General features: G+C 41.5%; 3 protein-coding genes across 4 annotated transcripts in view; 2 read left to right on the forward strand and 1 right to left on the reverse strand.

Moving 5' to 3' along the window:
* kdm1a (lysine (K)-specific demethylase 1a) lies at positions 1-11,394 on the reverse strand (the record flags this gene model as incomplete). Its single annotated transcript, XM_079232298.1, has 20 exons — positions 1-1,020; positions 1,479-1,625; positions 2,183-2,310; positions 2,459-2,573; positions 3,346-3,533; positions 3,655-3,787; positions 4,003-4,114; positions 4,606-4,679; positions 5,951-6,085; positions 6,540-6,630; positions 6,755-6,897; positions 8,255-8,349; positions 8,601-8,682; positions 8,895-9,001; positions 9,232-9,324; positions 9,448-9,526; positions 9,636-9,769; positions 9,991-10,156; positions 10,550-10,843; positions 11,350-11,394. 20 exons carry the CDS (start codon positions 11,392-11,394, stop codon positions 820-822), a joined length of 2,562 nt encoding a protein of 853 aa, XP_079088424.1. The 3' UTR covers positions 1-819.
* A 1,127-nt stretch (positions 11,395-12,521) lies between these two features.
* Positions 12,522-17,043, forward strand: tmem30b (transmembrane protein 30B). Of its 2 annotated transcripts, none has more exons than XM_079230274.1 (8): positions 12,522-12,630; positions 13,055-13,255; positions 13,549-13,656; positions 13,765-13,872; positions 14,187-14,274; positions 14,359-14,496; positions 14,773-14,979; positions 16,228-17,043. In XM_079230274.1, the coding sequence occupies exons 2-8, from the start codon at positions 13,064-13,066 to the stop codon at positions 16,404-16,406; spliced, it is 1,020 nt and encodes a 339-aa protein (XP_079086400.1). In that variant the 5' UTR covers positions 12,522-12,630; positions 13,055-13,063; the 3' UTR covers positions 16,407-17,043. The 2 variants fall into 2 exon arrangements, with proteins under 2 accessions (XP_079086400.1, XP_079086399.1); XM_079230273.1 differs by having other exon boundaries at positions 12,587-12,634.
* A 3,250-nt stretch (positions 17,044-20,293) lies between these two features.
* dync1h1 (dynein, cytoplasmic 1, heavy chain 1) overlaps positions 20,294-27,207 on the forward strand; it is a gene marked incomplete at its 5' end in the record, with an annotated part of 29,528 nt that continues 22,614 nt past the window's right edge. The window contains 14 exons of the mRNA XM_079231938.1: positions 20,294-20,543; positions 21,908-21,995; positions 22,401-22,574; positions 22,725-22,980; positions 23,090-23,276; positions 23,370-23,641; positions 23,778-24,005; positions 24,175-24,828; positions 24,983-25,405; positions 25,506-25,685; positions 25,867-26,016; positions 26,173-26,319; positions 26,515-26,655; positions 26,852-27,028. Of these exons, the coding sequence (XP_079088064.1) occupies positions 20,294-20,543; positions 21,908-21,995; positions 22,401-22,574; positions 22,725-22,980; positions 23,090-23,276; positions 23,370-23,641; positions 23,778-24,005; positions 24,175-24,828; positions 24,983-25,405; positions 25,506-25,685; positions 25,867-26,016; positions 26,173-26,319; positions 26,515-26,655; positions 26,852-27,028 (3,327 nt within the window). The remainder of the gene's footprint in view (positions 20,544-21,907; positions 21,996-22,400; positions 22,575-22,724; positions 22,981-23,089; positions 23,277-23,369; positions 23,642-23,777; positions 24,006-24,174; positions 24,829-24,982; positions 25,406-25,505; positions 25,686-25,866; positions 26,017-26,172; positions 26,320-26,514; positions 26,656-26,851; positions 27,029-27,207) is intronic.

The raw sequence follows: 27,207 nt of genomic DNA on the forward strand, positions 1-27,207 counted from the left end.
TTCAAGACATTTTTTTTCCTTTTAATAACAAAACAATTGTCAATATAAAAAAAAGTATGTGGTGACAACCATAATAAAATACTTAAACTGCTATGGCAACAAAAACATTCACAATTCTTTTAATCTTTCTTTTTAGCTTTGAATACAAACTATTTCCACTACTCTCTGCAACTGAAAATAATAGAAAGTAAACTTAAGAGGCATACAGCTACAGTACATAGCAATGTTTTAAGACAACCGAGACGAGGCCTTGAGATTTACACTGTGCCCCAGAGCTCGTCGTCGGTCTTATACGATATCTGGCTCTAGGTTCTGTGTACTTTTAGGATTTAAACAAGGGCACATAAATAGATGTTGGGTTTTGCAGACATGCTGCACAGGGAATCAAATACACTTTATCACTCCAAACAATGCCATGCTTCCGTTTTCAAGACTGGGAAAATCACACATTTCTAAAGAGGAGTTATCACATTGCTATGTAACACAATTGGGATTAGCTTCCCCCAGTCTTCGTAGTAGGTTACATCCGTCGCCTTATGTTGCTGGAAATGTGAACAGTCACTAATGTCCCAAAATAAGTCTGTAGGAACTGTAATGCCACTTAAAGAATCTTAATTTCACATCATACCTAAAGTCAGAAAATTACTTCTCTGTGTCGTTACTCGACTAAAGGCAATGATGCAAAGTGTTGTCAGGGACTTCCCAGATCTTTCACGTTCAGAAATATCAACAGTTTATGGGGAAAGCTTTAGCATTTTCTCATTAACTGCTTTAGTTGGTCCCACAGTCCTGAGTTGGCAGGAACTGGGTGAGGCGATTTCAGACACTGGGGGTGGGATGAGCCTGTTGAGGGTTGCTGGCAGCTGTGGGAGTGGCTTGTCGGGGAAGTGTGTACATGGCGCCCAGGAACTGATCAGCAATGCGCCCGGCTTCGCGGAGCCCGCTGAGCAGGGCGCCGTGAACTGTAGCGGGGTAATTCCTGATCGTGTGCTCCCCGGAGAAGAAGAGACGAGGGACCGGCTGAGAGGAAAACAGAAAAACCGCATTGATGTTGATGTTGGATTATTCCAATGTAATAAGGAATTAAATGAAAATATGGGATTGGTGAAACAGGAGGGGAAAAAAAAGTGTGGTAGTAAAATGCCAGAACGCATCAGTCAACACATGAATATGACTAAATCAGCTAAAAACATCTGTGTGGAGAATAAACTGCTCTGGTTAAGTATTGTGGGCAGGCTGTGATGTCTTCTCTCCTTCGTCTTCTCACACGCACCAACAGACTCAAGACTGTGTGTGTGTGTGTGTGTTTTAAACCCAGCTTCTCCTTGCTTTGTTTACGATCGCTCATTGTAGTGCATGAGAGTCTCTCTGTTGTGCCCCGCTGGCTAGCTAGTTGCCACTGCACTGCGCTCATATGTCGGGCATCGCTGATAACGCCTTCCTGACCCAAGGCATAGTTAAGGCGTTGTGGACTTTACCTGTGAGGCTCCTGGTATGGCGGGGCCAGGTGTGATGGGTTGTGCCATGAGGTCATAGTCGTTACCCGAAGAACCTGCTGCAACGTACGAGTAGGAGCCCCGAGCCCAGGGGTCCGCACGCCAACGAGTGACCACGGTTTCCTTTGGCTGCCATGACGACAAACAACAACACATAATTCTTAGGAGTTTCCATGATGATGTTTGAGGAACCTGTTAACAGTTGGATGGTGAACAGTTCCAACGCTGGCCTCCATGCATATGATTTTATCCCATTTGAAACCATAAGCAAATGATTTATAATGACATGTGGTTTGGATACGACTCCAGTGCCTTTCACATGTGCTCGCTGTGTAGAGTGGTGCTGGTTATGGGGGTCAATTCAGGAACGGATTTGACATTCCACTCAAAGTACTGGAAAAACCAGAGAAAACGCTAATGATGGAGCTTAAAGTAAAACCCAGCACTACTTTTCTGTAAACAACAAACATGATGAAGTCATATTTGAACAAAACTACCAGCCATGTCGAATTGTGTGGACATTGTGTTTGAGGGGAATAAATTATGGTATGTGTGTGGGGGGGGGGCGGGGGGGGTCAAGAATAATTTAAAGTGAAGAAAAACGAGCAAATATCAAACTGAACATTGATGGTTCGGGAAAATATCAGCGTGAGGGTTTTTGTCGTCGATGATTCCCAATTGTGTACCTGTGGGACAGCGCTGCTTCCAAATATTCCTTTGAGAATGGCCAGACAGCGCCCAACAATCACGTCATCACTGATGTTCTCCATGATGCCAGCGGCCTCGCCGGCCATCAGAGCGAGCAGGATCGGGGCTGAAAATGGAAAAGTCACAATTTGTTACAGAGACCTTTAATGAATTTATCAAGAGAAGCAAAGGGCATGCATACATATATAAATATATGGACAGGGAAAATATCTCAAAACCAAATCACTATATGAAACTAAAAAGCATCTCGTTACCTTTGTAGAGGTTCCAGAAAAGGAAGAGTTCGCCACGACTTGCTGTGGTGGAGCCGACATGACCAAACAGGTTGACACTGGGATCCCAGAACACGCGGTCAAAACACAACACCACCTTCAAGACGGGGGGGAAGAAAAAAGGTCACACATCAATCAATGTGCTTATTTTGATCCATGGCCTGTGAGGCACATCGCAGGTTCAGCACATTTACTGCCAACGTGTGAATAGTTGAGCACCATCTGCTGGAGAAAGAGCTAGTAGCAGATCAGATTGCATAATAATGCAGTATTCTCCTCTGTGCTGCAGTATAATTAGGAGATAAACTACTCTGCTGCAGATGATACTCGGCAACAGAGAGAGGACAAGAGCTGGTGGCCAGGAGTGATGCAGAATGAGAACTCTGATCCGATTACAAACGCACTGGCAAAAAGCACCTTTCATTTGCATGCCAAGAAGCTTTGAGTGCCTCTCCAGTCCTATACTTAACACATTGCCCATGCCAACCTTTTGATCCCACTCTCCATCCTCCATCTGAGCCAAAATGTAAACCACGTTATGCAATATCAACAAGGCAATGAACACAATGGAATCCTGAATACTTCTTTTTCAGCCCAAGGTCATTTCCTAGCATAAGGACAGTGCAGCAGAAAGAGAAGCAGGATGTCTCTCTAAGGAACATTCTCATCATGCCAAAAGCACATTACATAATTTCAAACCTCACAAACTGATTTGAACATTGTGACTCATTTCATGACAGAAGAGCTTGCACAAAATGTGGTAGATCACACTTGGCACACATTTCCCTGTCGTGTGAGTGTGAGGATTCTGTAGTTTGGTTGAGGAAAGAAGGCAGCAACCTCAGTTTGATGAATACTCAGCAACATACCTTGTTGAGGTTGCCAAAGCCCATCCTCTGTATAGCAGATGTCTTCCACTCAGGCAGCGGGGGAACAAACTGCACCGCAGGGGGCTGCTGCTTCAGCACGCCGAGAGGCAAGGTGCACAGCACAGCATCACACTTGTATATGAAGGTCTGGGTCGTGGAGCGGGTGTTGACTGCTATCACCTCACAGCCTGAAAAAACAGCAGATGAGGAACCGTTCAACACACATTGTACATCCACATGACCGTCAATCAATAGAGGAACGTGTGGCCAAAAGCGGTCGAAGACACACACACGGTCCTGTGCACGTACCAGAAGCTGTATACCGGACCTGCCGCACTGCTGTGTTTAGTTTAATGTCCAAGCCTTCGGCCAGGGCCACAGGAACACATGAATAGCCATTCCTTACTGTCAGGTGGCTGCCAGTGAACTCAAAGTCATCATCCTGTGGATAAAGTAATAACTTGTCACACAGTAGCACAATTAAATCCCTAAAGTAATACAACTGGATTAGAGGTATCTGGCAGAGGTATCTCATAGTTAATCTAGAAATATCTTGTTATGAACATGGGTTTGTAAAAGGACTTTGGGTCTTTGAAATGCATGACCATTGTCAGGATTACATCGTTATAACATTTCAAAATGGCTTCATGTTTATACCTGATCCCAATGCTTGAGAGAAAGGGTGGAGAGGGGCGTGGCATTGGCAAACTCCAAGTTGGCAAAGTGCCAGTCCAGGATCTGCCGATCCCTGGATGACAGGTAAACATCACTGTGGGAAAGCAGGGAAGAAAAGAGACATGTTGATGTGACCGACAGCTATTCAGACATCAGAGGCACATGTTTACTCATGCAAAAGCAGAAAACGCTTAATTCAAAACATAATACATATTTGAACACATACTTAACTGGAAACTTAAAAAAAATAGACAAACTGCCATAATACACACAGGTAAACATCTGTTGCCAATGGCCTCAGGGCTCCAACATTAATTATCTGTTATTACCATTAATGATAGACCATGTTCACTACAGCTCATAAGCCAATATTGCTTCAACATAGCCAGTCTAACGTACTTATCTTGGATAGCTCCCAATTAAAACATTTTTTTCTTTAAAAGAAGAATTCTGGAGCAGTGACATCTCAAACTAATGTACTGATCCAATCCAGATCAGTACAACAATCTGGGAACAAAGACACGCCCAATTTAATTCTGGCCACGACGTCTTCATCAGTACCCACTGGTTAACTGGATTGGTTACCTGGGTGGGTTGGCCTCCAGCTCCTGCAGCTTCTCCTCCAGCTTGACCTGCATCTCCACCAAGTCATCATACTCCTACACAGGGACAAGGCAGACAGCAAGGAGACGTACACGTCTTAATTTCATTCATTTAGTATCACTGCAGGAAAATACTGATACAATGACGATTCTTTTATTTGATTATTATGAATATTAATCACAATTACATTTCCAATTAAAACTAATGACCTAAAACTTAATGAGAAAAGTAATTGAGAAGCAAAACTATTGTGACATTATATTGCCGTGACAATTTCCCCCTAATGCTGACAATTAAGATTTATTTCAAGTTTACAATTGTTCACCATTACACACTGAAAATTATAACATAATTCTCACACTGAATTTCTGTCAGACTTAAAGAGCTGGTGAAGAACGGTGTGCGCACTTACAAGATACACACCAAGAGGGTTTCAGGTCATGCAGAAAGGACAGGCAGTCTTGACAGAAAGGGCTGACTTAACCTTCATCAGCAGAGAGTGCAGCCTCTGGTAATACCACAACAGGACACAGCGTCTAGTCTAGAACATTAGACATCCTAATGACACCGCCAAGCTCGCATGCTGACCTGGGAAAATACTACAAATGGCCGAGAATACCCCACCAAAAATGTCCTGACACCTTAAAATCTTGTTAAATGGTGTAGTCCTGCATCACACGCACGCACACGCACACGCACACACACTTTAGACAGCGGATGGGTAGCAGACAAACACCACCTGTGTTAAAACCAACTAAAACCTCCTTCTAAAATACACACGTAGCGGCGGTGATTTATTTGAGACAAAAATAAAACAGCAGCGCTCACTCTAATAATACATCCAACCGAGGCATTAAACCACTTAAACACAGCCTGTCTGGTTTTCTTAGAGAGCACGGTATTAAAATTCTCAAGACATCCAATCCTAAAATATCCAGCGTCTATGCTCGTACTTCTACATTTCAAGACAAGTTACAAATATTTTGATCTTCCCAACAAATATAAATGTTTCTGTCCTGCAAATTGTGGTGGTCAACTTCCTGAACCGCAGGTACACCTAATAATTAACAAAGGAAATCCAATACTTCAAACTACAGCAACATGCCAGACTACCAGGCAATACCCACAACACCAGTTGGGAAAAGTTAGCTTTTAAACTTAACAGATTTGACTAGAGCATGTTTAGTCCTGCAGTCTGTATTCAGCCTGGAAGTAATGAAAACATCATATGGGAATCTGTTCTAGACAACATGATGATGTAAGAACTATATCGTAACCTTCTTCTGATCACATTTCTCTTTCTTTTTCTCAAAGTGTTTTTGCTTACTTTGCAGAGCGTGGTGAGGTCGCGGTTCTTGCTCTTCACCAGGAACTCAGCTGTGATATCTCTCGGTGGTTTGACTTCACTGGCCTCCTTATACTGCTGATGGAGCTCCTTAACCCGTTCCTTAGTGGTCACCATCTAAAAAGGAGGAGGAGAAAAAGAAAGAAAACTCTGTGGGTTGGTTATGTTGTTAAATTAACCACCCCCTCCCGTAATCAGAGCCTAAAATAAAACCAGTAGTGATCCAGTTTAAACCCTTAAAGGCACTGTTTGACTGCAAGATCTGTCACAAATTTAACTAAAGGGTACTCCATATATTAGCTCTCTTAGTAAAAACAAACAAACATACATAACTGACAAACCAATTGATAGTATTTTTAGCAGTTATTTAATGTGTACAGTCCAATTTCTGATCATGTTTTTTCAACAATAAAAAAGGGAAAATAAAAAGTTCTCCACCACTTTCCAAGATTTCCCTTCAAGTCGTCTTAAATAAATAGTTAATTGTTTCAGGAAATACACTTATTTGTCCGTCTTTCAGAAAGTTAGACAAAAAGATCGATACTACTCACTTGCAAAGACTTGCACTCACCTTATTGAGAAGATCCCTGAGGTCTTCCTGAGTCTTTACAATCTTCTTCCAGTGTTCTATCTGCTCATCTTTCACATGCTTCTCCTGCAGCCTGTACACACACACAGAATATTAAAAAAATGTTTGTGTATACATCTTTATTTTGGATACAAATATGCAGGACACATCGGTCATATCTCCTGTATGTGAGCTTGTGTATTGTACGCCAAACTCACTGTATGACCACCTCCAAGGCCTGTCCTAGAGAAACAGGTTTGTTGTTGAGGAAGTTAAAGTCAAGCTGGTGGCTGAGGAAGGAGGTAGCTTCCAGCAATCTGTTGAACTCTTGCTCCACCATCTCATCTTTTTCTTTTGGCACCTAGATACAAAATGACAACATTGGACATCAGTCTCAATAATGACTGCAGTGAGGGAATTTATAGTAAAATAAAAAAGTAGAAAAAGCATGCCAGATACAACTGAAGTTAAAGGCACAGCACATATTACAACTGGTACAATAAGCAATTTCACTAGAAAACTTGTGATGTTTAGTTTTTTGACTTAATTCATGGTATTTATACATCACTTCATAATCCAACTTGTAACGGAGTCTATTTTTCTCTTACTGTGTCATAAATTAAGTCCCTAATAAAAGCAGAAGAAACAAAGATAAGGAATGCATTACAAAGATAAATAAATACATACACTTGTGCATCGTTCACCCTTGAGTAGTCCACCAAAAGATTACCATGGAGGTTGAGAAGACGAGAGAGAAGAGAGGAGGAGGGGGGGGTGGGGGTGAGAGAGAGAGAGAGAGAGAGAAGAACATATGAAGTAAACACAACTTTAACCTCAAACAGGTTTGCACAAAAATAAAACATGGTCATTTAATTTGCCTTTCCTGCACAGGAGGAAACCAGTTACACATGATGTGGATGCTTCTAGAGCCCTGCCGGCTGGTATCTACTTCAATAGAAGTGCCCCGAACATGAACCTAAACATCCTACTACTGTTGCTGCCACTTGATGGACAACACAAAAAATGAAAGGGGAAAACACTGTTTATTTCCAATTTAATGACATTAGGCTATATCTGTTTTCTGGTCTCCTTTGCTCTGAAAGGAACTGGAGCTGTTGTTGATGAAACGCATTCAAGCAGTTAAATGAATCCTCCTCTCAGTGTTTTTTTTGCGGCTAATGGAAAACCAGATCTCTGCCTCAGGACAACAACGGGGCTTGGAGAACAGCTATAAACCAAGACACATAGCATTTGTACCCCAAAAGGGAACTATTGTGCATAAGTAAACATATTCTGTTGAAGGAAGTAAACAACACAAGGTCCTGGTTTAAAACATTTAATTTGGATACACATGTCTAATGCTATCGTAGCCAGAGGCTAGCCATTTGAACATAGCTCAAAATGCCAGAATATAAATGTCAGATATTTTTCAGGCATCAGCTGGTTGGACCCAATAACATGCATGGCCCTGCTGCCATTAACCTTTTTCCATCTATCAAATTGTTAAGTCATGTCTCAGCTTTGAGTAAATTTGGGATTTAAAAAAAATATATAAAACCGAAGAATTAAGCCTCTTTACAACTACTTTTAGTTGTTTACCGCATAAGGTATCGATGGATTCTACTCGTTTGTTTGAGAAAACCCAGCTTGGCTATGGGGGGGGGATAATGGACAAGAGACAACTCAATTTACTGATTACGTAATGTCATTATACTCACAGCCTGGCCATTGGCTTCATACAGTGGACACTTCTGTTTGATCTTGGCCAGCTCCATGTTAACCTGCTTGCTGATCACTGCCATTGGATTCCCTCCTGAACATGCACACACAATTGACAATGACACAGCATAAGCCTGGACAATAACACCCTCTACAGGTAATTTGTAGTAACTGTAGAATCTCTATGAGAACGTCTATCTGACTTTGTCAAAAAGCAACTGCCTCAAATCTAGGTCGATGATAATGTGCCATGATTAGACACTAAAGGTTTATATGATGTTTTGACTCGTCACTAACTTCTAACTGACTTCCGTATCAACTTAAAAAACTGTATCCGTGTCTTACCCAGCCCTGTCACCACCATGGCTCCCAGATCAGCTACATAGTTGCCCTTCCTAAATGTGGCCACTCTGCCTCCAACACGGTCCTGCATGGAAAAAGCAAAGTAAGTTTAGGTCACTCGATTAGTTATCATCTAAACCCATAGAGTGGCACTGGTCTCAAAATGCTATAAATTGTAAAATAAATAAATACAGAAAATGGTTTATAATGATAAAATGTTGACACCAACAGCTAGTTAAGAAAATGTGACAAAACAAACATACCAGAAATAACCGAGAGAACCTGTTGATGACCTACCCTGGCCTCCAATACGGTAACATCCATCCCGAAGCTTTGCAGCTGCCTGGCTGCAGCTAAACCAGACACACCTCCACCAATGACTATAACCTTTCCAGTCTTCTTTGCTGCAACAACAAATAGGGAGCACATTAACTAGGTATCCTTACACTACCAGGTTAGTGTCTGATCTTGTCCACAAGCCAGAGTAGCTAGTAAATCCAAAACTCAGATCACTTCTGTAAACCAGATTTTTTGGGGGGGATATAAATCAAAGACATGTTTGCCTTCAATCCAAAGTGGCTAGTGTTATTTGACCAGTGTTATTTGACCAGTGCAGTGAATGAAGTGAGCTTACTTGGTAAAGGCTTGACCCTCTTGTAAATGCCAAAGTTAACAAGGCCGTGCCTTTCTAAGTAGCTGTGTACTCTGTGAACCAGCACAGCATCACCTAAAGAGAAAAAGAGCACATACAACCTCAACTTCTGCACAACTAGAATTGTTTTCACTGCAAAGTAAAGTAAATTAAATTTAGAAAACTACAATGTAAATAATGTTTAATTTAATGTCTCACTGTTATATGGAGCTTCAAGCTGCTGTGCTGTGGCCTCAAATGTTAGCTGGATTTTAGGGTTGTCCAGCCAAAGTTGGAGCTGTATGAGGTTAAAATGAATTAAGACACAGTAGTACACATGTTTAAAACAATGATCCCTTAGTCCTTAGTTTTGGAATACAAAGTAATGTGTCTACGCTGACACTTACCGTACGGTTGCGGATGTAGAGGAAGACCTTCTGAGTCTGCTGGGGACCACTGATGATGTCAGGGAAGCAGGCGGCCTCCTGGGATGTCATACGGTCATGAGGAAGACGGCTCTGGAAAGCAGCTCCTTCGACACCTAAAAATGAACACACATATCACTATTCTATTAAAAGCATTGAGTGTAATTTAGGATCAATTCATGTGCAATGAGCTCCAAAATGAGATAGAACACTGGACAAATTTGAAAAATCTCTGCACTCTCCCTTTAAAAAAAAAGACTTTTTAAGATTCTTTCCTCAACCAAAGCATCAGTTTCATTTCACTACTTTGTTCTGATACATCAAGTTTCAGACTGACCAGACGGCTCATCTGGTTCACTGTCATTCTCTTCCTCTGGTGGTGGAGGTGGTGGAGGGATGACTTGCTTCCTCTCTTTCTCTGCCTTAGCATTCCTCTCCTCCTCAGAGTAATATTCGTCCTCCGACAGATTAGCCAGGCTCTCGTCCATCTCGCGGTATTCCACCTGCAGCGTTAGGCACAATAAAAGCAACATAAATACCAGCATTACGGTGTATTAATTGGTGTGCTCCCACGTCACTTACAGTAGAAGTGCCAAAACCATTTTGGGAATAAGAAACAAATACCAAGAACATCACGCTGTTTATGATTATGAAGATTATGAGACATTACCTCTGTTGCTAATTTCCATTGGTGCACATATGCAATTGAGAACATGCGACTTTAGCTAGAGAGCAATATTGCATTTGCAAAAGTTCTATTGATCCTTTAAAGAAAACAAATGTTCATTAAAATACAGTGAAATGCCAGTACCCGATAAACTAATTTTCAATCATATCAGTTTTGGCAGCTTCTTTTCCTCCCTGAGCGAGAGGATTCACAACCCTAAGATATTTACTTTTGCTCGCTTGCGACGACTTGTTCTGCGAACTTCAGCTGCGTCTTGGTCTGCCCCACCAGGGCCTGCTTGATGAGGCAATGGGGCTCCTCCAGGTTCCCCACTAGGGGATGACCTTTCCTTTTTCTTTACGTCCATTGGGCCTGCAGCTGAGGCTGATGGACCAGTCTGGGCATCAGCAACAGGGGGCCTATCGGCTCCTGCTGCTCCCGCAGAAGATGTAGAGGAGGAGGAGGAGGAGCCAGCATCTGACTTCTTACTAGACAGCATCATGGAGGATGTTGGAGGCCTCTCCTGAACAAAGAGGCGACAGAAATGTGATGAAAGACATCAAAATGAAGCGTACAACAGCCCAATGGAAATGGTTGAAATTTGACTGCTCAAAATAGTCTGATCGATGAAAAAAAGATAAATTATTCCTAAAAGAAAAGATTAAAATTATGTGTGGGTTGTGTGTGTTGAAAACTAACAACCAAAAATAAATAAACGTTTGTGACCGTTGTGGTATTCCCAAATGTGTTTCTCTACAACAGATACAATATAAAAACCTACAAAATCCATGCCAAATGGTACATTTAATAGTGGCTTTAACAAAAATTAACTCCTAGTAGAAATAATAGTTTACAACATCTGTCAACTGGTCACTTTTCTGCTGGGGGCAGTGAAGGCACCTGCAACAAAAGGCTAACAACCACCATACACATCTGTCACATCTGCATCACTGAATGATTTAACTAAGGTTGGCTAATAGTGTATGAATGGCATGGTTTATGAAATGAAAGCTCCAAGGTGACAATAACCTTTTCTTGTTTTACCCATTTCTCCGTGCACCTGGTAATATCCATTCAAACACTAAGAAATGAAGACAGAACCAGAAATATGGTTACGAACAGGCTCAAACTGGACAAAAGAAATGTTGGCCTTTCACATTACATCCATTGAACATTTGCAAAACATTTGTTTGAAAAATTGCCACTGTAGTTATATCACGAGACACTCGTAGAAAATATGTTTCACCGAAGCTCCATGGTTGATTATGATTAATAGTCAGTCAGAAATCCTGAGCCCGCTTTAACCCATGTAATCATTTTAACAGCCGTTAGGCGCGCACACACACCTTTATTGATCCCGATCTCCACCGTGAAAAAGTTGACTTTCTGAAACGTTAGCCAGCCGGTTCAGAGCAAAGCTAGCAGCGGACCGACGTTAGCTTGCGGTAGCTAACGGTAGCTCGGTTCTTGGCAGCTAACGTTACTCGCAAACAAGGCAGACAAATGCGACGTTATATTCCTTTCATAAAAGTGCAACGGAAGTGGTGCTGCAAACACACACTGAAGCGCTTCTGAATGTTTTTCCTTTCCAATGTATATTACGAGACGATGCTATGCTAGTTCGTTAGCGGCGCTAACAATGAGAACTGGTTGGCACCAACAGCAGCAGGTGCGACCTCGAGAAACAGAAAGCGCCGGCCTCGCTTTCAAATGGGTGGGAATTGATATACTGGCCGAGTGTTAGGCACACTCCACTGCTCCAGCAACCAGTGTTTACAGCATTACACTGTGGAAATGTGAATATTACCTCTCAGTCCTCCTAAGATGTCAACACAAAGACGGCACAGTAGCAGGTCTCCTTTCAATGAACTCGTTGGTGATTGGTAGATTGAAAGCGTTACCCAACACCACGGAGCGGAATAATTGGTCGAAATAACTGTCAATCAAAGTGGGCTGGGATTTAATACAAAAAAACTACTACACTGGATCTGTTTTTATTTTTAAGTTTACGCTGATTAATGCACAGTCTGTTTCCAAAAAACATCGCAATTGTTTTTCAGGTAACCTATAAAAGTGAAAACAAATTGAGTTGTTTGTTTTCTTGCTCTTCTTCATCTTCTGTTTGTGGAGAAACGACAAACAGTTCCACTTTGCGGCTGCACACCAAGGTGACGTCAGTCTGGCAGAAGAACAGGATGGGCAGGCAAGGTGGGGGTGGACAGGTAAAGGTGAGCGTCTTTGCCGCGCCTAGTACTCGGGGAAGCATACCGACGTATTGTTGACTCCTTTATTCTCCATTTTGAGCCGACTGTGCGTAAGTAACTAAAATCCAAATCTTGAATATATATTTTTGTGCATCACTTTACCTATTTCACTTTACCAGTGAGTTTTAAAGTCTACGGAGAGTCAGTCTGTTTGGCTCTCGGCTAGTCTGGGTGTTTTGGTAGTTGCGATTCGAGGTTTTTGTGTGTGATATGAGAGCTGGATTCATTAAAAAAGGCATATTACTTGTTCCGGCAGTCTGCAATGTCCTACTTTTAACTTGAATTGAGAATAGACTCTTCAAGTGGCAGAAATCGGGAAGTCTTTCGGTCGGAATAGGAGGGGAGGGTTCATTCATCTAGTTATTCAGGGAGTGTTTATATGTTTGAGATGGCTATTATACACTTTGAGATAAAGTATGCTATTATTGTCACGTACAAACTTGTGAGCTGATTAACAATCTATCCAACAGAACAAAACAATGGTGAAGCAAGAGGAGCAACTGTTAGCCGATCGGCCTGACAACACTGCCTTCACCCAGCAGAGGCTTCCGGCATGGCAGCCCATGCTTTCAGCTGGCATTGTCATCCCAGGATTCGTCCTCATCGGCCTGGCATTCATTGGCATTGGCGTTGCTCTCTTTGTCACTTCACAGAGCATCCAGGTGTTGGAGGTATGACTGTATTTTTATTTTATTTTTTTAAAGAGAGAGGAAGAGACACAGTAAAACATGTGTAAACTGGATTGAAGTGAACTAATCTTAAATCAATATTTAAAAAAAATATCTGCTTTCAGTGTTGAGATGAAATAAATGGCGTACAATCCCAAACTGTACACTGCTATCTGCTCGCAGACTTGTCACTTGTACGCGATATCGGACTGAGTTTAAAGAGGTGTGGTGTCCTTAAGACGAGTGTTGTAGCCGTGAATAATTAATGATAACCTTTCTTGTTCTTTCCTACACAGATGGACTACACGGGGCGTGAAACAACCTCAGGATGCTTCAAGTGCACCGACCCAGATACAAAGAATTGTGTATGCCAGCTGGACTTCGACATTGACACTCTAATAAAGGTTACATTGGAGCTTTCCACAGACACGTTCGCACGCATACAAATAGTAATGACGTTGAAATTTCCTCCTGCTGCTGACCCTTGGCTGTGGTTCTGTTTACCTCCACAGGGACCCGTGTTCTTTTATTATGGTTTGTCCAACTACTTCCAGAACTACAGAAGGTACGGTGTGTCCAAAGATGATACGCAGCTGTCTGGAGACTTGGATAACTTTATCGTGAGTTACCAACATAGGAAACATAAGAAAAAAACGCCCTGGTTTTAACTTTCATTGGAAAAACTAAATTCAGATTATCTCAATTGGATTAAAACTATTGAAAAGATATGCTGTTGAGTACAAATATGCTACATTTTGTCACCTTGGTCAAACATGTGGGTGCAGTTTATATTTTGATCTGTATACATTTTGGTAACAATGTACAGAACCTAAAGCTGCATTAGTGGTACTTCATTCCCTTGCCCATCTGTAATACAAACAACGATGTCAGACTTTATTTGAGCATTAAAAACACTGTTCTGTCTCTCTTGAAGAATCCCAGTGACACCTGTTCACCCTATGACACTGACAATGACAAACCAATTGTACCATGTGGATCAATAGCAAACAGCATGTTTAATGGTATGTAAGGACATTTCAAATTCATCTGGAATTAAGATTATTTGTAGTGTTATGTAAGTATTAAATCTTGCCCTTTTTTAATAGATACCTTCGTGCTGCATCAGCTCATCAATGGGACAAAGAAGCTGGTGCCCTTCGATGGCAAAGGGATTGCTTGGTGGACGGATTACAACGTAAAATACAGAAACCCCGGTGTCAAGCCTCTAAAGGACGCATTCAAAGGTAGAAACTTACTTCCCTGTAACTGGTCTGTCCTGTTTAAGTAGGGCTGTTGTGCATATGATGCAGATTAATTGTCTTGTAATGAGGGGTTCCCAGTCTCAAAACTAGTTGTGTTGTCAATAGGATTTTACAGAGTGGGAGTTGTATTTTGGATGAAAGGAGCAACTTAGTTTAGTGCAGGAAATATTGGGTCCTTTAGGGGGGAGGGGGTCATATTTTGAATAATGTGAATTTTATGTTTGAATCATAATAGCTGATTCAAATGTTTACTTCCAGATACGGTGAAGCCTCCATTTTGGCCCAAACCTGCTTACGAGTTGGACCCCTCAGACCCGAATAATAACGGCTTCATCAATCAAGATTTCCTGGTGTGGATGAGGAGGGCGGCCCTGTCAGATTTCAGAAAGCTTTATCGACGAATCGCTCGGGGTGATTATACACAGGGTCTGCCAGCTGGAAACTACTCCCTTGAAATTCACTACAGTATCCTTTTTATATACGTTGCAGATTCTGGTTTGATTTTAACGAAGGTGCCTCACACAAATGATCACTGTATAGTTATAACACAAGACAATAGCCAAAGTACCATCGAAAATATTCACAAAAACTTGAATCATTCTCATTTATATGTCTATACATAAACCATCTGAGTGAGCAATCACCTGAAGTGTTAATTTAAGAAATGCCTGCTGGCAAGAAAGATGTCAATTTGGTGAAGCTATTCAATTTAGAGCAAAATTATACAGCAAGGGGTGATAAGCTACAGGAGTAATGTGGAAGTGCACACTTTTTACTTGTTCAGAAATGGCATATACATCTGGATAATGAACCTTATTATCAGAGGGATTACCACAATAATATATATATATTAATGGAGTCCATCCACAAGAGATGATTTACGAAGCTTCATATCTACATAAAGGGATCAGCCATTGTATCGGCTGCATGTTTTGAGTCATGTTACAGCAACAGCAGATTAGTCTAACTTGTTTAACCGGTTGGGTGTGGTTTTGGTTTTACCTGAGCAGAGTGAACACAACACCTGAACAGAGTGAACACAATGACTCAGGAGTTCAGAAAAAAAACTAGCAAATTTTCCAATTTACGTAAATCTGCAAGACAAATGATCTTGGAGGTATTTTGCATAGGCTTCAGAAGGACGGCAAAGACATGTTTTGTTTAGATTCTTTATTACTGTGTTTCCAAGTTTAAATCCTTTAACTACACGTACATTCTCACTACAGTACATACGTTTGTGTTGTTTGGATGCATTTTCCTACTGTTTCAGGCAGCCATTGCTTTCTGTACACATTGGAAATCTATGTATAGAATATTGACCTTTTGGTTCAATTGTTTAATCCATCACAGTGCACTACAGTTTACATTTTAGAGTTAAATTATCATTGAGTGATAATGCAGTTTAAAAACTGATTGCTTTGAAAAATCTAGACTGCAATAAGTCATTAAAAATAATGCCACTCAAATGGATTATGCAGTTCAATAAAGTTGCTATCTGATATATTGAATACATAAATGGAGGCCAATGCTCTGAAATAAATCCTTTCAAATTGAATTTACTATGAGTCGTAAATATGGAAAAAATGCAAAACCGCTCGCTGGTTAATACAGTATCTTAATGTATATTGAATGCTTTAGTGAAAATACTGGCACAAGATCACTGTTTTATGTGTTTCCATTTTTGCTGTATATCCTTAACATTTTGTCCTCCAGACTATCCTGTTCTGAGCTTTAATGGGAGAAAGAAGGTGGTGTTCAGCAATGTGTCCTGGATGGGTGGCCAGAATGAGTTCCTGGGCATTGCCTACCTTGTGGTTGGTTCAATGTGCATCATCATGTCCATAGTCATGCTCATTGTCTATGCTAAATTCAAGTTTCCTGAAGAAGACTGAGACATGAACTTGTGTTTGCTGGTGGATTATGTACATTATTAACACATTATGTTCTTTTTCTTTTTTGCACAATGGCATGATGAGAGCATAGTAAGGTGCTCACACAAAGAGGAATATAGAGCTTGACTCCATATTAACGAATGTTATTGTGGACATGAAGATGTATCCTCAGGACCAGAAGAAGCATGGTGTTAGTTTTGCAAAACAAGTTTTGACACGTTTCCCCAATGTCTGCAAAATAAGCTGATTTACAATAGGAGTACAACATCTCAGAAATTAGGTTCTCCTGGATGCAAAAACATAGCAAAGTCAGCTTTGATTGCTAATGGAACTGCTGTAAGAGGGGTCTCTTAAATGTGTGCTTTTCACAAAATGAGCTACCTCCTCAATTTAGGTCAGTAATCACGTTTAAGCCATAGACTACTTGATAAGCCATACGATACTGGACAATAATTTATTCTTGATTCTGTGAGCTGTGTAGTTTGAGATGTGTAGTTTATTAGCTTGGAAATAATGCTGTAAAATGTTATTATATTAACTCAGGGATCTGGTGGACAGCAAGCTCATGTTTTACTCGTACTGTGGTTTTAGACATTTTACTTCATGTGATATTTATTTAATAAAAACATCAAAACTATTCCTCTCTGTCTTTATTATAACATTTAGTTTATACAGGCAACATCGCAATGCTATGTTCATGTTTTAACAGTCTAGGCTTTACACTATCACTAGCAAGTTGTTATCCCTCATCCACTTCTTTATTATGTCTCTAGTTTCATTTTTTCAGATCTGATATATATTATTATTAATTATATTCTGCAAGCTTTTTGGCCTTTTGTAGGTCTGTCTTCTCAGCGGACTCGAGTCCGAGCTACATGTACTCTTTTATAGAGTACCATGCCATGGCCCTGCTTTCTCCTCCCACTGCTCCTGGGATGCCCCTCCTCTCTACCTCCTTCTGCTTAATGGATCGTGGCTATCTGGATCATGGACCATGCATACTACTCATTATATGAATAATTTCTGTCACATTCATTGAATGTGCTGTAACTCCGTTACATTATTCATTCTGGCCACATGACATCTATTGCTTCTGTCCCTCCGGGGAGAGGGTTCCTCCTCTGTTGCTCTCCCTCAGGTTTCTTCCCCTTTTTTCCCTGTGAAAGGGTTTTTACTATCTTTATTGGGGGAGTTTTTCCTGATCCGATGTGAGGTCCCGGGATAGGGATGTCATGTGTACAGATTGTAAAGCCCTCCGAGGCAAACTTGTATTTGTGATGTTGGGCTATATAAAATAAACTGAATTGAATTGAAAAATATACATGATGGATGTTTAGGCTAATTTAAAAATATGGAGAAGACATTTTTAACATAAATGTGTAGACTAGTGCATCCATTCGTGATTGGTCCGTGTATACCTTCTGATAGTTTGTTTTATGGTTTAAATAAAAATACAGAAATACCATGTTTTTTTCGTTTTCGGTTTGAAGCCAAAAACTGAAAAGCACAACAGTTTTTTTTTGTAACGATAATACGAGAGAACCAAACTGAAATAACGAGCCTATTTTGGGTTTTCCAAATCCTTCTGTTTTTTTCTCTTTTAAAGAGAGACGCAAAGCAAGGCAGGTGACCAGGGCCCTATTTCTCTTACCTGGCTAAACAAAGTCAAGCAAATGTCCTAGGCCCTATTTCTCGTACCTGGCTTACTGAGTTAGCGGGCTAATTGTCAGGATAATATGACGTAGGTCAGGCTTTCTCGGTTTCTCGAAGCAAGCTTAGATAAATCACCATAGCAACACATCCAAAAATTTAAACCTGCTCCCGGGCAGGCTTACTGAAATTCATTCACCATACACTTCCTCATTGATGAAGGAGCTTCTCGAGCCGCGTACATTGATCACCACAGGCGCAGCTGATCGCCCGTCTCAGACACAGACTATCAGCCGCTGCATGCCGCTGTTCTTAAGTTTATTTAGCTCTTAAGAAACTTATGGATGTGTTGAAAGCACTCATAATTATATGACAGTGCTATTAGTACACCATACATATCATTATTGTAGAACATGATTAAGGTGATCGTGATGAGAATACAGAGAATCACACACAATTTATTTTCACTGCTTCAATTGATTGAATTTCTGATTATGAATAATACATACATACTGATCCGCCCATACACATATTCAAACTCATATACACATATATAGTACATGATTCATACGTGCATACAGTACATATATCCTCATAAGTATATATTTATTCGTAAATATAATCTGATTGATTTGGGTGATGAAGCACTTCAAATTAGCCGATACATTTTCTCAACACTGACGCATTTAACTTGTCTGATATATTTGCGATGCTTATGTCTCGCAGCGGGGGCGATGTTAAAGTTGCGTTCACGGCAACAATGTTGCAAAAACGTTGGAATATTCGCAACGCGTTTGCTGTGAATGACTACGGTATTGACTTCCTCATATGCCTTGATGATCATCTCCTGCTTCTCGTTAGAGAAATAAAAAGAGGTTCCTCTGAGTTTATTTGCCATTGTACTGTTAGAACATCGTGGTGTCAGCAATCCATAAGTTTCTTAAGAGCTAAATAAACTTAAGAACAGCGGCATGCAGCGGCTGATAGTCTCTGTCTGTGAGACGGGCGATTGGCTGCGCCTGTGGTGATCAATGTCCGCGGCTCGAGAAGCTTTCGTAAATAAATTATTTCTTGCCGGCAAAATCTATAGCGCCGCGTACAGGAAGTCATGATAATGTAAAGGATGGATCCTGGCGATCTGAAAGAACTCTCTCCCTATAAAACTAATATAACTAATATCGCTCCTTCATCAATGAGGAAGGGAGCTGCCTTTTTTGTCCGTGGGAGTGGCCAGCTTATCCAGTGAATTTCAGTAAGCCTGCCCGGGAGCAGGTTTAAATTTTTGGATTTGTTGCTATGGTGATTTATCTAAGCTTGCTTCGAGATACCGAGAAAGCCTGACCTACGTCATCTTATCCTGACAATTAGCCCGCTAACTCAGTAAGCCAGGTACGAGAAATAGGGCCCTGGATCATGATCAAAGACAGGTAAATATAACTAAATCTATATGGTTTAAATACACATATACTGCCATCTACTGGTAGAAAGGGGAACCACGTTTACTCTGCGTCTCGTCATCCAGGCTCTGCTCTAAGTTCACTCAAGAAACCGCACAAATATGAGTGCTAACAGCAACAACTCTGAACACAAAAATGATTTTGATTAAACTATGTTACCTGCATACAATCCTTCTATTGCCTTGGCTTTTATTTTGACAGACTCGTATTTCCGGTTACCTATCTTGCTTTATGTTCAACTAAACTATAAAACAAACGATACAAACGTACACGGACCGTGATAGCAGGAGTCTGAAAAAAGTATGAATTAATTAATTAATTCATAATTAATGATAGTCAAATGATCTTATTCAAAATCCAACTATATATTATTACTGAATTAGTAATCCCATTTTTAAAGGTTTATAACTTTGCTCATACCAACTGTTGCGTAAAAGCTGTCTTGTAGCTCGGATTTACAGCCGCATCATCGGAGGTCACTCCCTTTCTCCCCCTATCTGTCTCAAGAAGTGTCATACACGACAAAAAATAAAAATAAAATAATTGATTAATTCAACTGTATTGTGGGTATTGTAGTTTTAGTCATGTATATTCCAGTGAAATCACAAACCCTTGAACCACAAGTACCACAATGCATTGCGCAAATAAACCCGACGGCTACGGGTGTGGCGGTTTGACAGCAGCAGTTAGCGTCTGACACCGCTGCTAACAACACAACGCGAGCCTATTTTCTTTGTTCACTCTTACACCGCCACCGGGCGTCGTTGCCCGCTTCAAACAATGTCCGACGGTGGGGGGACAGAGGAAAACTCCGGCACCATGGAGGTGTCGGCCGTTCAGACGGTCGCTGATACTTCGGTGCTGCAGAAGCATATGAGAAAATTGGTACCGCTGCTCCTGGAAGATGGCGGCGAGGCCCCGGCCACCCTGGAAACCGCCCTGGAGGAGAAGAGCGCCGTGGAGCAGATGAAAAAATTTCTGTCCGATCCCCAAGTTCACACCATCCTGGTCGAGAGGACCACACTCAAAGGTAACGTTGACGCTACATTTAGCGGTCAGCGAGCTGATTTTAATAACTGAACTAACGCCCGTTGTCCTGTGACACGTTAACGTTACATTAACGCATCTGGTACTTTCGATGGAGAAGTAGTCTCCTGCGAAATGGCTTTAAACTCAATGGTGTATGAGAGATGGTATCATTTGACATCCGGCTTGATAACAATGTTAATAATTTCCAAACTTAAAACATGTATTTGCCGGCTAAAATCATCTCGGTTTTATCAAACATACAGTTTAGTTTAGTTTACTACACGCTACCAGTCCCAGCTGTGGAGACATTGATGCAGCTGTCTCTTTATAAGGCATTGGCAGCTCTATGTATTTAAATTGTGCTTTTATTTATATATATACTATTTAATGTTCTTTCTTCTCTGGACCCTGAGTCTGAAATAAAGGTTGATTGAATGATAAGCCAGCGTGCTATCTTCATCTATCACATTGTTAGATTGTAATGCAGCTGAGCTTCGCCACAATGGGTGTGGAAGAGATAACCGAGCCAATGACAACACGCTCAAATTAAAGTGCTCAATGTTGGCTCACGTTATAATTTTAAGGCGTGATACTGGTTAACTTAAGTCTCAGTTGGATATGTTTTTGTTATGTGTAGTGTGGAATGAATGTACGTTACCTTTTGTGTTAATGTGAAATGCAAGTTGTACAAACCACATTCAAATTACAGTTGTCAAGTGTCTGTGACACAGTGCTGTTAATAACACAGGCCCTGACTATAAAGAACAAGCACCATCTAAAATTCAAAGATAATGAATCCTTTGTAAGAACTGCAAGTCATGTTGTGTGCACCTTCTTGGGGTTTCATCATGTGAACCAGCTTGTGTCGATGAACACGAGATCTTCAGTTTTCTCCAGGGGAATTAATCCTGAGCCCATTATTAGCCCTCCCTAATGTTTTATGAGTGCTAAACCTTGATCTCTTGGTACTGCACATACCCAGTCACTGACTCTGAGTCTGTAGGTTTTGGTTTCCATTTTCTTGCACTAAGAATACTGATGCTGCAATGCAGAGGGTGCAGTTTCGTTTCGTACAAGCAATGACCTCACTCGTAAAGAAGGGTGGGAACATAGATGGATGGATGTCATCCTAGTGTAACATGGTTTATTATACTCATAAACTATACTACTGTCTGGCATCCAAATAATATTTTTTTACCATTAGAAGCAACGTTATTTTGTCAATCCTTCCTGCGTAGTCAATGATATATTGATCATTTATCTTAACAACTTGATTACAGTGTGGAAAATGACTTAGATTATCAGAATATTTTGTGATTTTTGCTTGTTCAGATGAGACTTAGATTTGATCTTTTCTTCACACAGAGGATGTTGGAGATGAAGGGGAAGAGGAGAAGGAATGCATCACTTATAATATCAGCACTGACATACACTATGGGATAAAGTCCAACAGGTAAGTGATGCATCTAATGCATTGAATTAGGCGACGTACGGTATGAGAAAGATATGCAATTTGTGATAACGTTGTTGAACATGACAGGATATAATATAACTATTACTATTACAATTAGTTTTTCAATAAATTATGTAAGGACATTTCCCTACATTCTTTTATTGAACTGGACATGATATACACAAATAAATAAAAAAGGGCAGTTTACTACAGATACTCTTTCAACTGTGCGATTTTGTAGTTTTTCACAATGTTTATTCAAGTTGACTATCCAATGACAATAACAATGATATATTGTGCAGCCTTAGACTGTACAGAGGTCTGCTTTTTCAGCCATGTAATTGTATGTGATTTTAATTTATTTACTGCATAGCACTCAGCTTCCACTTTTTTCCCCCCCTGCAGCTTGGCGTTCATCAAGAGGGCGATCGTCATTGATGCGGACAAGCCCATTTCGACTCAAGTTCGAGTTCTGACTTTGAGTGAGGATTCTCCCTATGAGACACTCCACTCTTTCATCAGCAATGCTGTTGCTCCTTTCTTCAAGTCCTACATCCGTGAGTCTGGCAAGGCAGACAGGTAATCTTCAAAATGTGTCTAAAATATGTCTCATATTTTCATTAAAAAAACAACAACTATAATTTAGTAAACTGAATCATGTACAATGAGGAATAATGGAAAATTGATGGAAAATGAGTGTTCACTATCATCTTCGTCTTACCTCTCTAGAGATGGGGATAAGATGGCTCCGTCAGTGGAGAAAAAGATTGCAGAGCTGGAGATGGGCCTTCTCCACTTGCAGCAGAACATTGAGATTCCCGAGATCAGCCTGCTCATCCACCCCACCATCTCAAACATCGCCAAGCAGTTCTATGAGCGCGCGGAGAAGCCAAAGGTCACTGACTTTGGCGACAAAGTGGAGGACCCAACCTTCCTTAACCAGCTGCAATCTGGAGTCAACCGTTGGATCAGGGAGATCCAAAAGGTAAGAGGCTTTCCAACTCAAATTTCCCATCATAAATATACATGTATAAATATTTTCTCTTAAACTAACAACTGGGTTTATTTTTCTCTTCCACCCACCCTTTTATCAGGTGACAAAGCTTGATCGTGACCCAGCTTCAGGCACAGCCTTGCAAGAGATCAGTTTCTGGCTGAATCTGGAGAGAGCTCTCAACAGGATCCAGGAGAAGAGAGAGAGCCCCGAGGTTCTGCTTACTCTGGACATCCTCAAACACGGCAAACGTTTCCATGCTACTGTCAGCTTTGATACTGACACTGGTGAGTGACAACCAGTCCAGACAATTTTTCATCACTGGCAGTAATTGAATACAGGATGATTTTAATTGTTCATCCTTTCTCTGCTTCTTATAGGTCTTAAACAGGCTGTGGAAACCGTCAATGACTACAATCCTCTGATGAAGGACTTCCCTCTCAACGACCTGCTCTCTGCTTCAGAGCTTGATAAGATCCGCCAGGCTCTAATGGCCATTTTCACTCACTTGAAAAAGATAAGGAACACCAAGTACCCCATCCAGAGAGCACTGCGTCTCGTGGAGGCCATCTCTAGGGACTTGAGCTCCCAGCTCCTCAAGGTGTTGGGCACCAGAAAGCTCATGCATGTCGCCTACGAGGAATTTGAAAAGGTTGGTGTGGCTGGGTCTCTAGCATAAACTAAAACCTGTTGTAATATCTATTCCCCCACCACAGAAGTACAGTCTTACTTTAGCTACTCAAAACATTCAACTTCTTTCTAAATGTCCTTTTAACTTCTGGGTGCAGGTAATGGTGGCATGCTTCGAGGTGTTCCAGACCTGGGAGGATGAGTATGAGAAATTGCAGGTTCTTCTGAGAGACATTGTGAAGAGAAAGAGAGAGGAGAACCTGAAGATGGTGTGGCGTCTGAGCCCAGCTCACAGGAAGCTCCAATCACGTCTGGATCACATGAGACGTTTTAGAAGGCAGCATGAGCAGTTGAGGGCTGTCATCGTCCGTGTGCTGAGGCCTCAGGTAAAACACCATCAGCATCTGTAATGGCCACACTTGAACTGACCAGCATGTCTTGCCCTCATTTACTTATTTCATGTCCATTTGAATGCTGTTTTCCTGTAGATCCTGACAACATAAGAATAACATTGGGTTTTGTCCACATTTGATTGAGATTTGTTGTTGTCCCCAGGTTTCTGCCGTGCCACAACATGCCCCTGGAGAGACAGTTGAGCCTCAAGATTTAAAGGTAGCTGGAGTTCTCTTTGATGCTGCTGATGCCAATGCCATCGAAGAGGTCAACCTGGCTTATGAGAATGTCAAAGAGGTCGATGGTCTGGATGTGTCTAAGGAAGGCATGGAAGCCTGGGAAGCAGCCATGAAGCGTTATGATGAACGCATCGACCGCGTTGAGACCCGAATCACTGCCCGCCTGCGTGATCAGCTGGGAACCGCCAAGAACGCCAACGAGATGTTCCGCATCTTCTCCCGCTTCAATGCTCTCTTTGTGCGTCCCCACATCCGTGGTGCCATCCGGGAGTACCAGACACAGCTCATCCAGCGTGTCAAAGATGACATTGAGTCACTGCATGACAAGTTCAAAGTGCAGTACCCTCAGAGCCAGGCCTGTAAGATGAGCCATGTTCGAGACCTGCCGCCTGTGTCTGGCTCCATCATCTGGGCCAAGCAGATCGATCGTCAGCTGACTGCATATATGAAGAGAGTTGAGGATGTTCTGGGAAAAGGATGGGAGAACCATGTGGAAGGGCTGAAGCTGAAGCAGGATGGAGATAGCTTCAGGGCTAAGCTCAATACTCAAGAGATATTTGATGACTGGGCTCGCAAGGTATGACGCTAATCATAGACATAATATAGTTTAGCATCTTTCTCAAATGTTTGACTAAATGTTCAAGTCTTTGCCTCCGACAGTGCTGTTTTCCTTGTTTTGTCCACTCTTCTCCTTTTTTTTTATTGTGTCACTACTTTGTTTTGTAAATCAGGTGCAGCAGCGTAACCTTGGTGTGTCTGGCCGCATCTTCACAATTGAGAGTGCCCGTGCCCGTGGACGTACAGGAAACATGCTCAAGCTTAAAGTCAACTTCCTCCCTGAGATCATCACCTTGTCCAAAGAGGTCCGCAACCTCAAGTGGTTGAGCTTTCGTGTTCCTTTGGCCATCGTCAACAAAGCCCACCAAGCTAACCAGCTGTACCCATTTGCCATCTCTTTGATCGAGAGTGTGCGCACCTATGAGCGCACTTGTGAGAAGGTGGAGGAGAGGTTCTCCATCTGCCTGCTGGTGGCTGGGCTCAAGAAAGAGGTTCAGGCTCTTGTTACTGAAGGCATCACTCTGGTCTGGGAATCCTACAAGCTGGATCCCTATGTTCAGAGGCTGGCTGAGACGGTCTTCAACTTCCAGGAAAAGGTCAGTGTTAGTCTAAAATGGTTACATACATCAGTACAGACTCTACTCAGTTGTCCCAAATATTGATTCTAATGTTGTTTTTTCTGCGGTTTGTTTTCAGGTGGACGACCTTTTACTGATTGAGGAGAAAATTGATCTTGAGGTCCGCTCTTTAGAGACTTGCATGTTCGAGAACAAGACCTTCTCGGACATCCTCAACAGAGTCCAGAAGGCTGTGGATGACCTCAATCTCCACTCCTATTCCAACCTGCCCATCTGGGTCAACAAGCTCGACATTGAGGTTGGCACCAAAAAACAATACAAGGATTATTTGTTCTTCTTGTTCAGTTCGATTGGGACTATTTTGAATCAGAATGGAAATACTTTAAACTTTTACACTTTTTCATTCCTTGTTTCCTTTTTACATGTGGTTGGTCTGAATCTTTCAATTTTTTAAAATCTTTTCTTTTTTTTCTCCATAGATTGAACGTATCCTGGGAGTTCGTCTGCAGGCTGGCCTTAAGGCCTGGACCCAGGTGCTCGGTGGCCAGATAGAGGACAAAGCTGATGTAGATATGGACACAGAGGCTCCACAATTGAGCCACAAACCTGGAGGGGAGCCCAAAATCAAGGTAGCCGTTGTGACTGTAGTGACTCTCCGTTGACTTATGCCATGTTTTGTTTTGATGGATCAATGATTGTGTATTTTTTATTTATTTGGGGAAACCTTGGATTCCTGGACACGGTTCACTATTATAACAAACGATTCTGTTATTTTCTTTTCCCAGAATGTTGTCCACGAGCTGAGGATTACTAACCAGGTGATCTACCTGAACCCACCAATTGAAGACTGTCGCTACAAGCTCTACCAGGAGATGTTTGCCTGGAAGATGGTCATCCTTTCTCTTCCCAGGATTCAGAGCCAGAGATACCAGGTAGAGACATTTGAATGGTTTGAATAGTAGGGCTTTGATAAGAATGCGTGCCTATTTGTATGTGGTATGTAAACTTCAGAGGGACAAGCCACTTTGAACAAAGTATCTACCAAACATAGAATATGTTTTACTTTAGTTCAAATATTCTATATGGAAGGACATTTTAATCTTATTGCACTTGTGCTTCCCCACTAGGTGGGAGTCCACTATGAGCTGTCAGAGGAGGAGAAGTTCTACAGAAATGCCCTGACCAGGATGCCAGATGGCCCTGCAGCATTGGAGGAGGCCTACAATGCAGTGGAAGACATTGTCAATGAGGTGGAGCAGTATGTCAAGGTAAGCAACCTTTAACGTGTGTTATCATACTTACGGTTTACTTCTGATAGTTGGTTACTTTGTTGGAGGAACGGCTTGAAATAAATGAAACTCCAAATAACTGTTTCCTTGTATGCCAGGAAGGTCTGCATAATATACACTGTCATGTACATTAGTTTGAGATGATCCATCTCTTTTCTTTGCCACCTCCGTCCAGGTGTGGCTGCAGTACCAGTGCTTGTGGGACATGCAAGCTGAGAACATCTACAACCGTCTGGGTGAAGACCTCACCAAGTGGCAGGCCTTGCTGGTCCAGATCCGCAAAGCACGTGGAACCTTTGACAACGCAGAGACACGGAAAGAGTTTGGACCTGTGGTCATCGACTATGGCAAGGTAATAATGATTGACAGTTAAATATGCTTAATTTTAAAACATTTTCTTTAGCAATCTCTTTGGAAATCTTAAGAGTCTTATCAAAACAAACGTTTTAAACTCCATGTTTCCAATTATATAGAGAAGCATGATGTCTTTTTTTTACATAAACCCCCTTATTTGTGCAAATGTGTTTCATG

Source organism: Taurulus bubalis, assembly GCF_910589615.1.
Source record: "Taurulus bubalis genome assembly, chromosome: 1".
NCBI lineage: Eukaryota > Metazoa > Chordata > Actinopteri > Perciformes > Cottidae > Taurulus > Taurulus bubalis.

What these genes read in the sequence shown, in the direction of transcription:
- tmem30b (XM_079230274.1), top strand. Translation starts at nt 13,064, where the DNA reads ATGGTGAAGCAAGAGGAGCAACTGTTAGCCGATCGGCCTGACAACACT. An exon ending in AGAGCATCCAGGTGTTGGAG is followed by an intron (nt 13,256 to 13,548) that starts GTATGACTGTAT and finishes TTTCCTACACAG; the next exon opens with ATGGACTACACGGGGCGTGA. An exon ending in GAGACTTGGATAACTTTATC is followed by an intron (nt 13,873 to 14,186) that starts GTGAGTTACCAA and finishes TCTCTCTTGAAG; the next exon opens with AATCCCAGTGACACCTGTTC.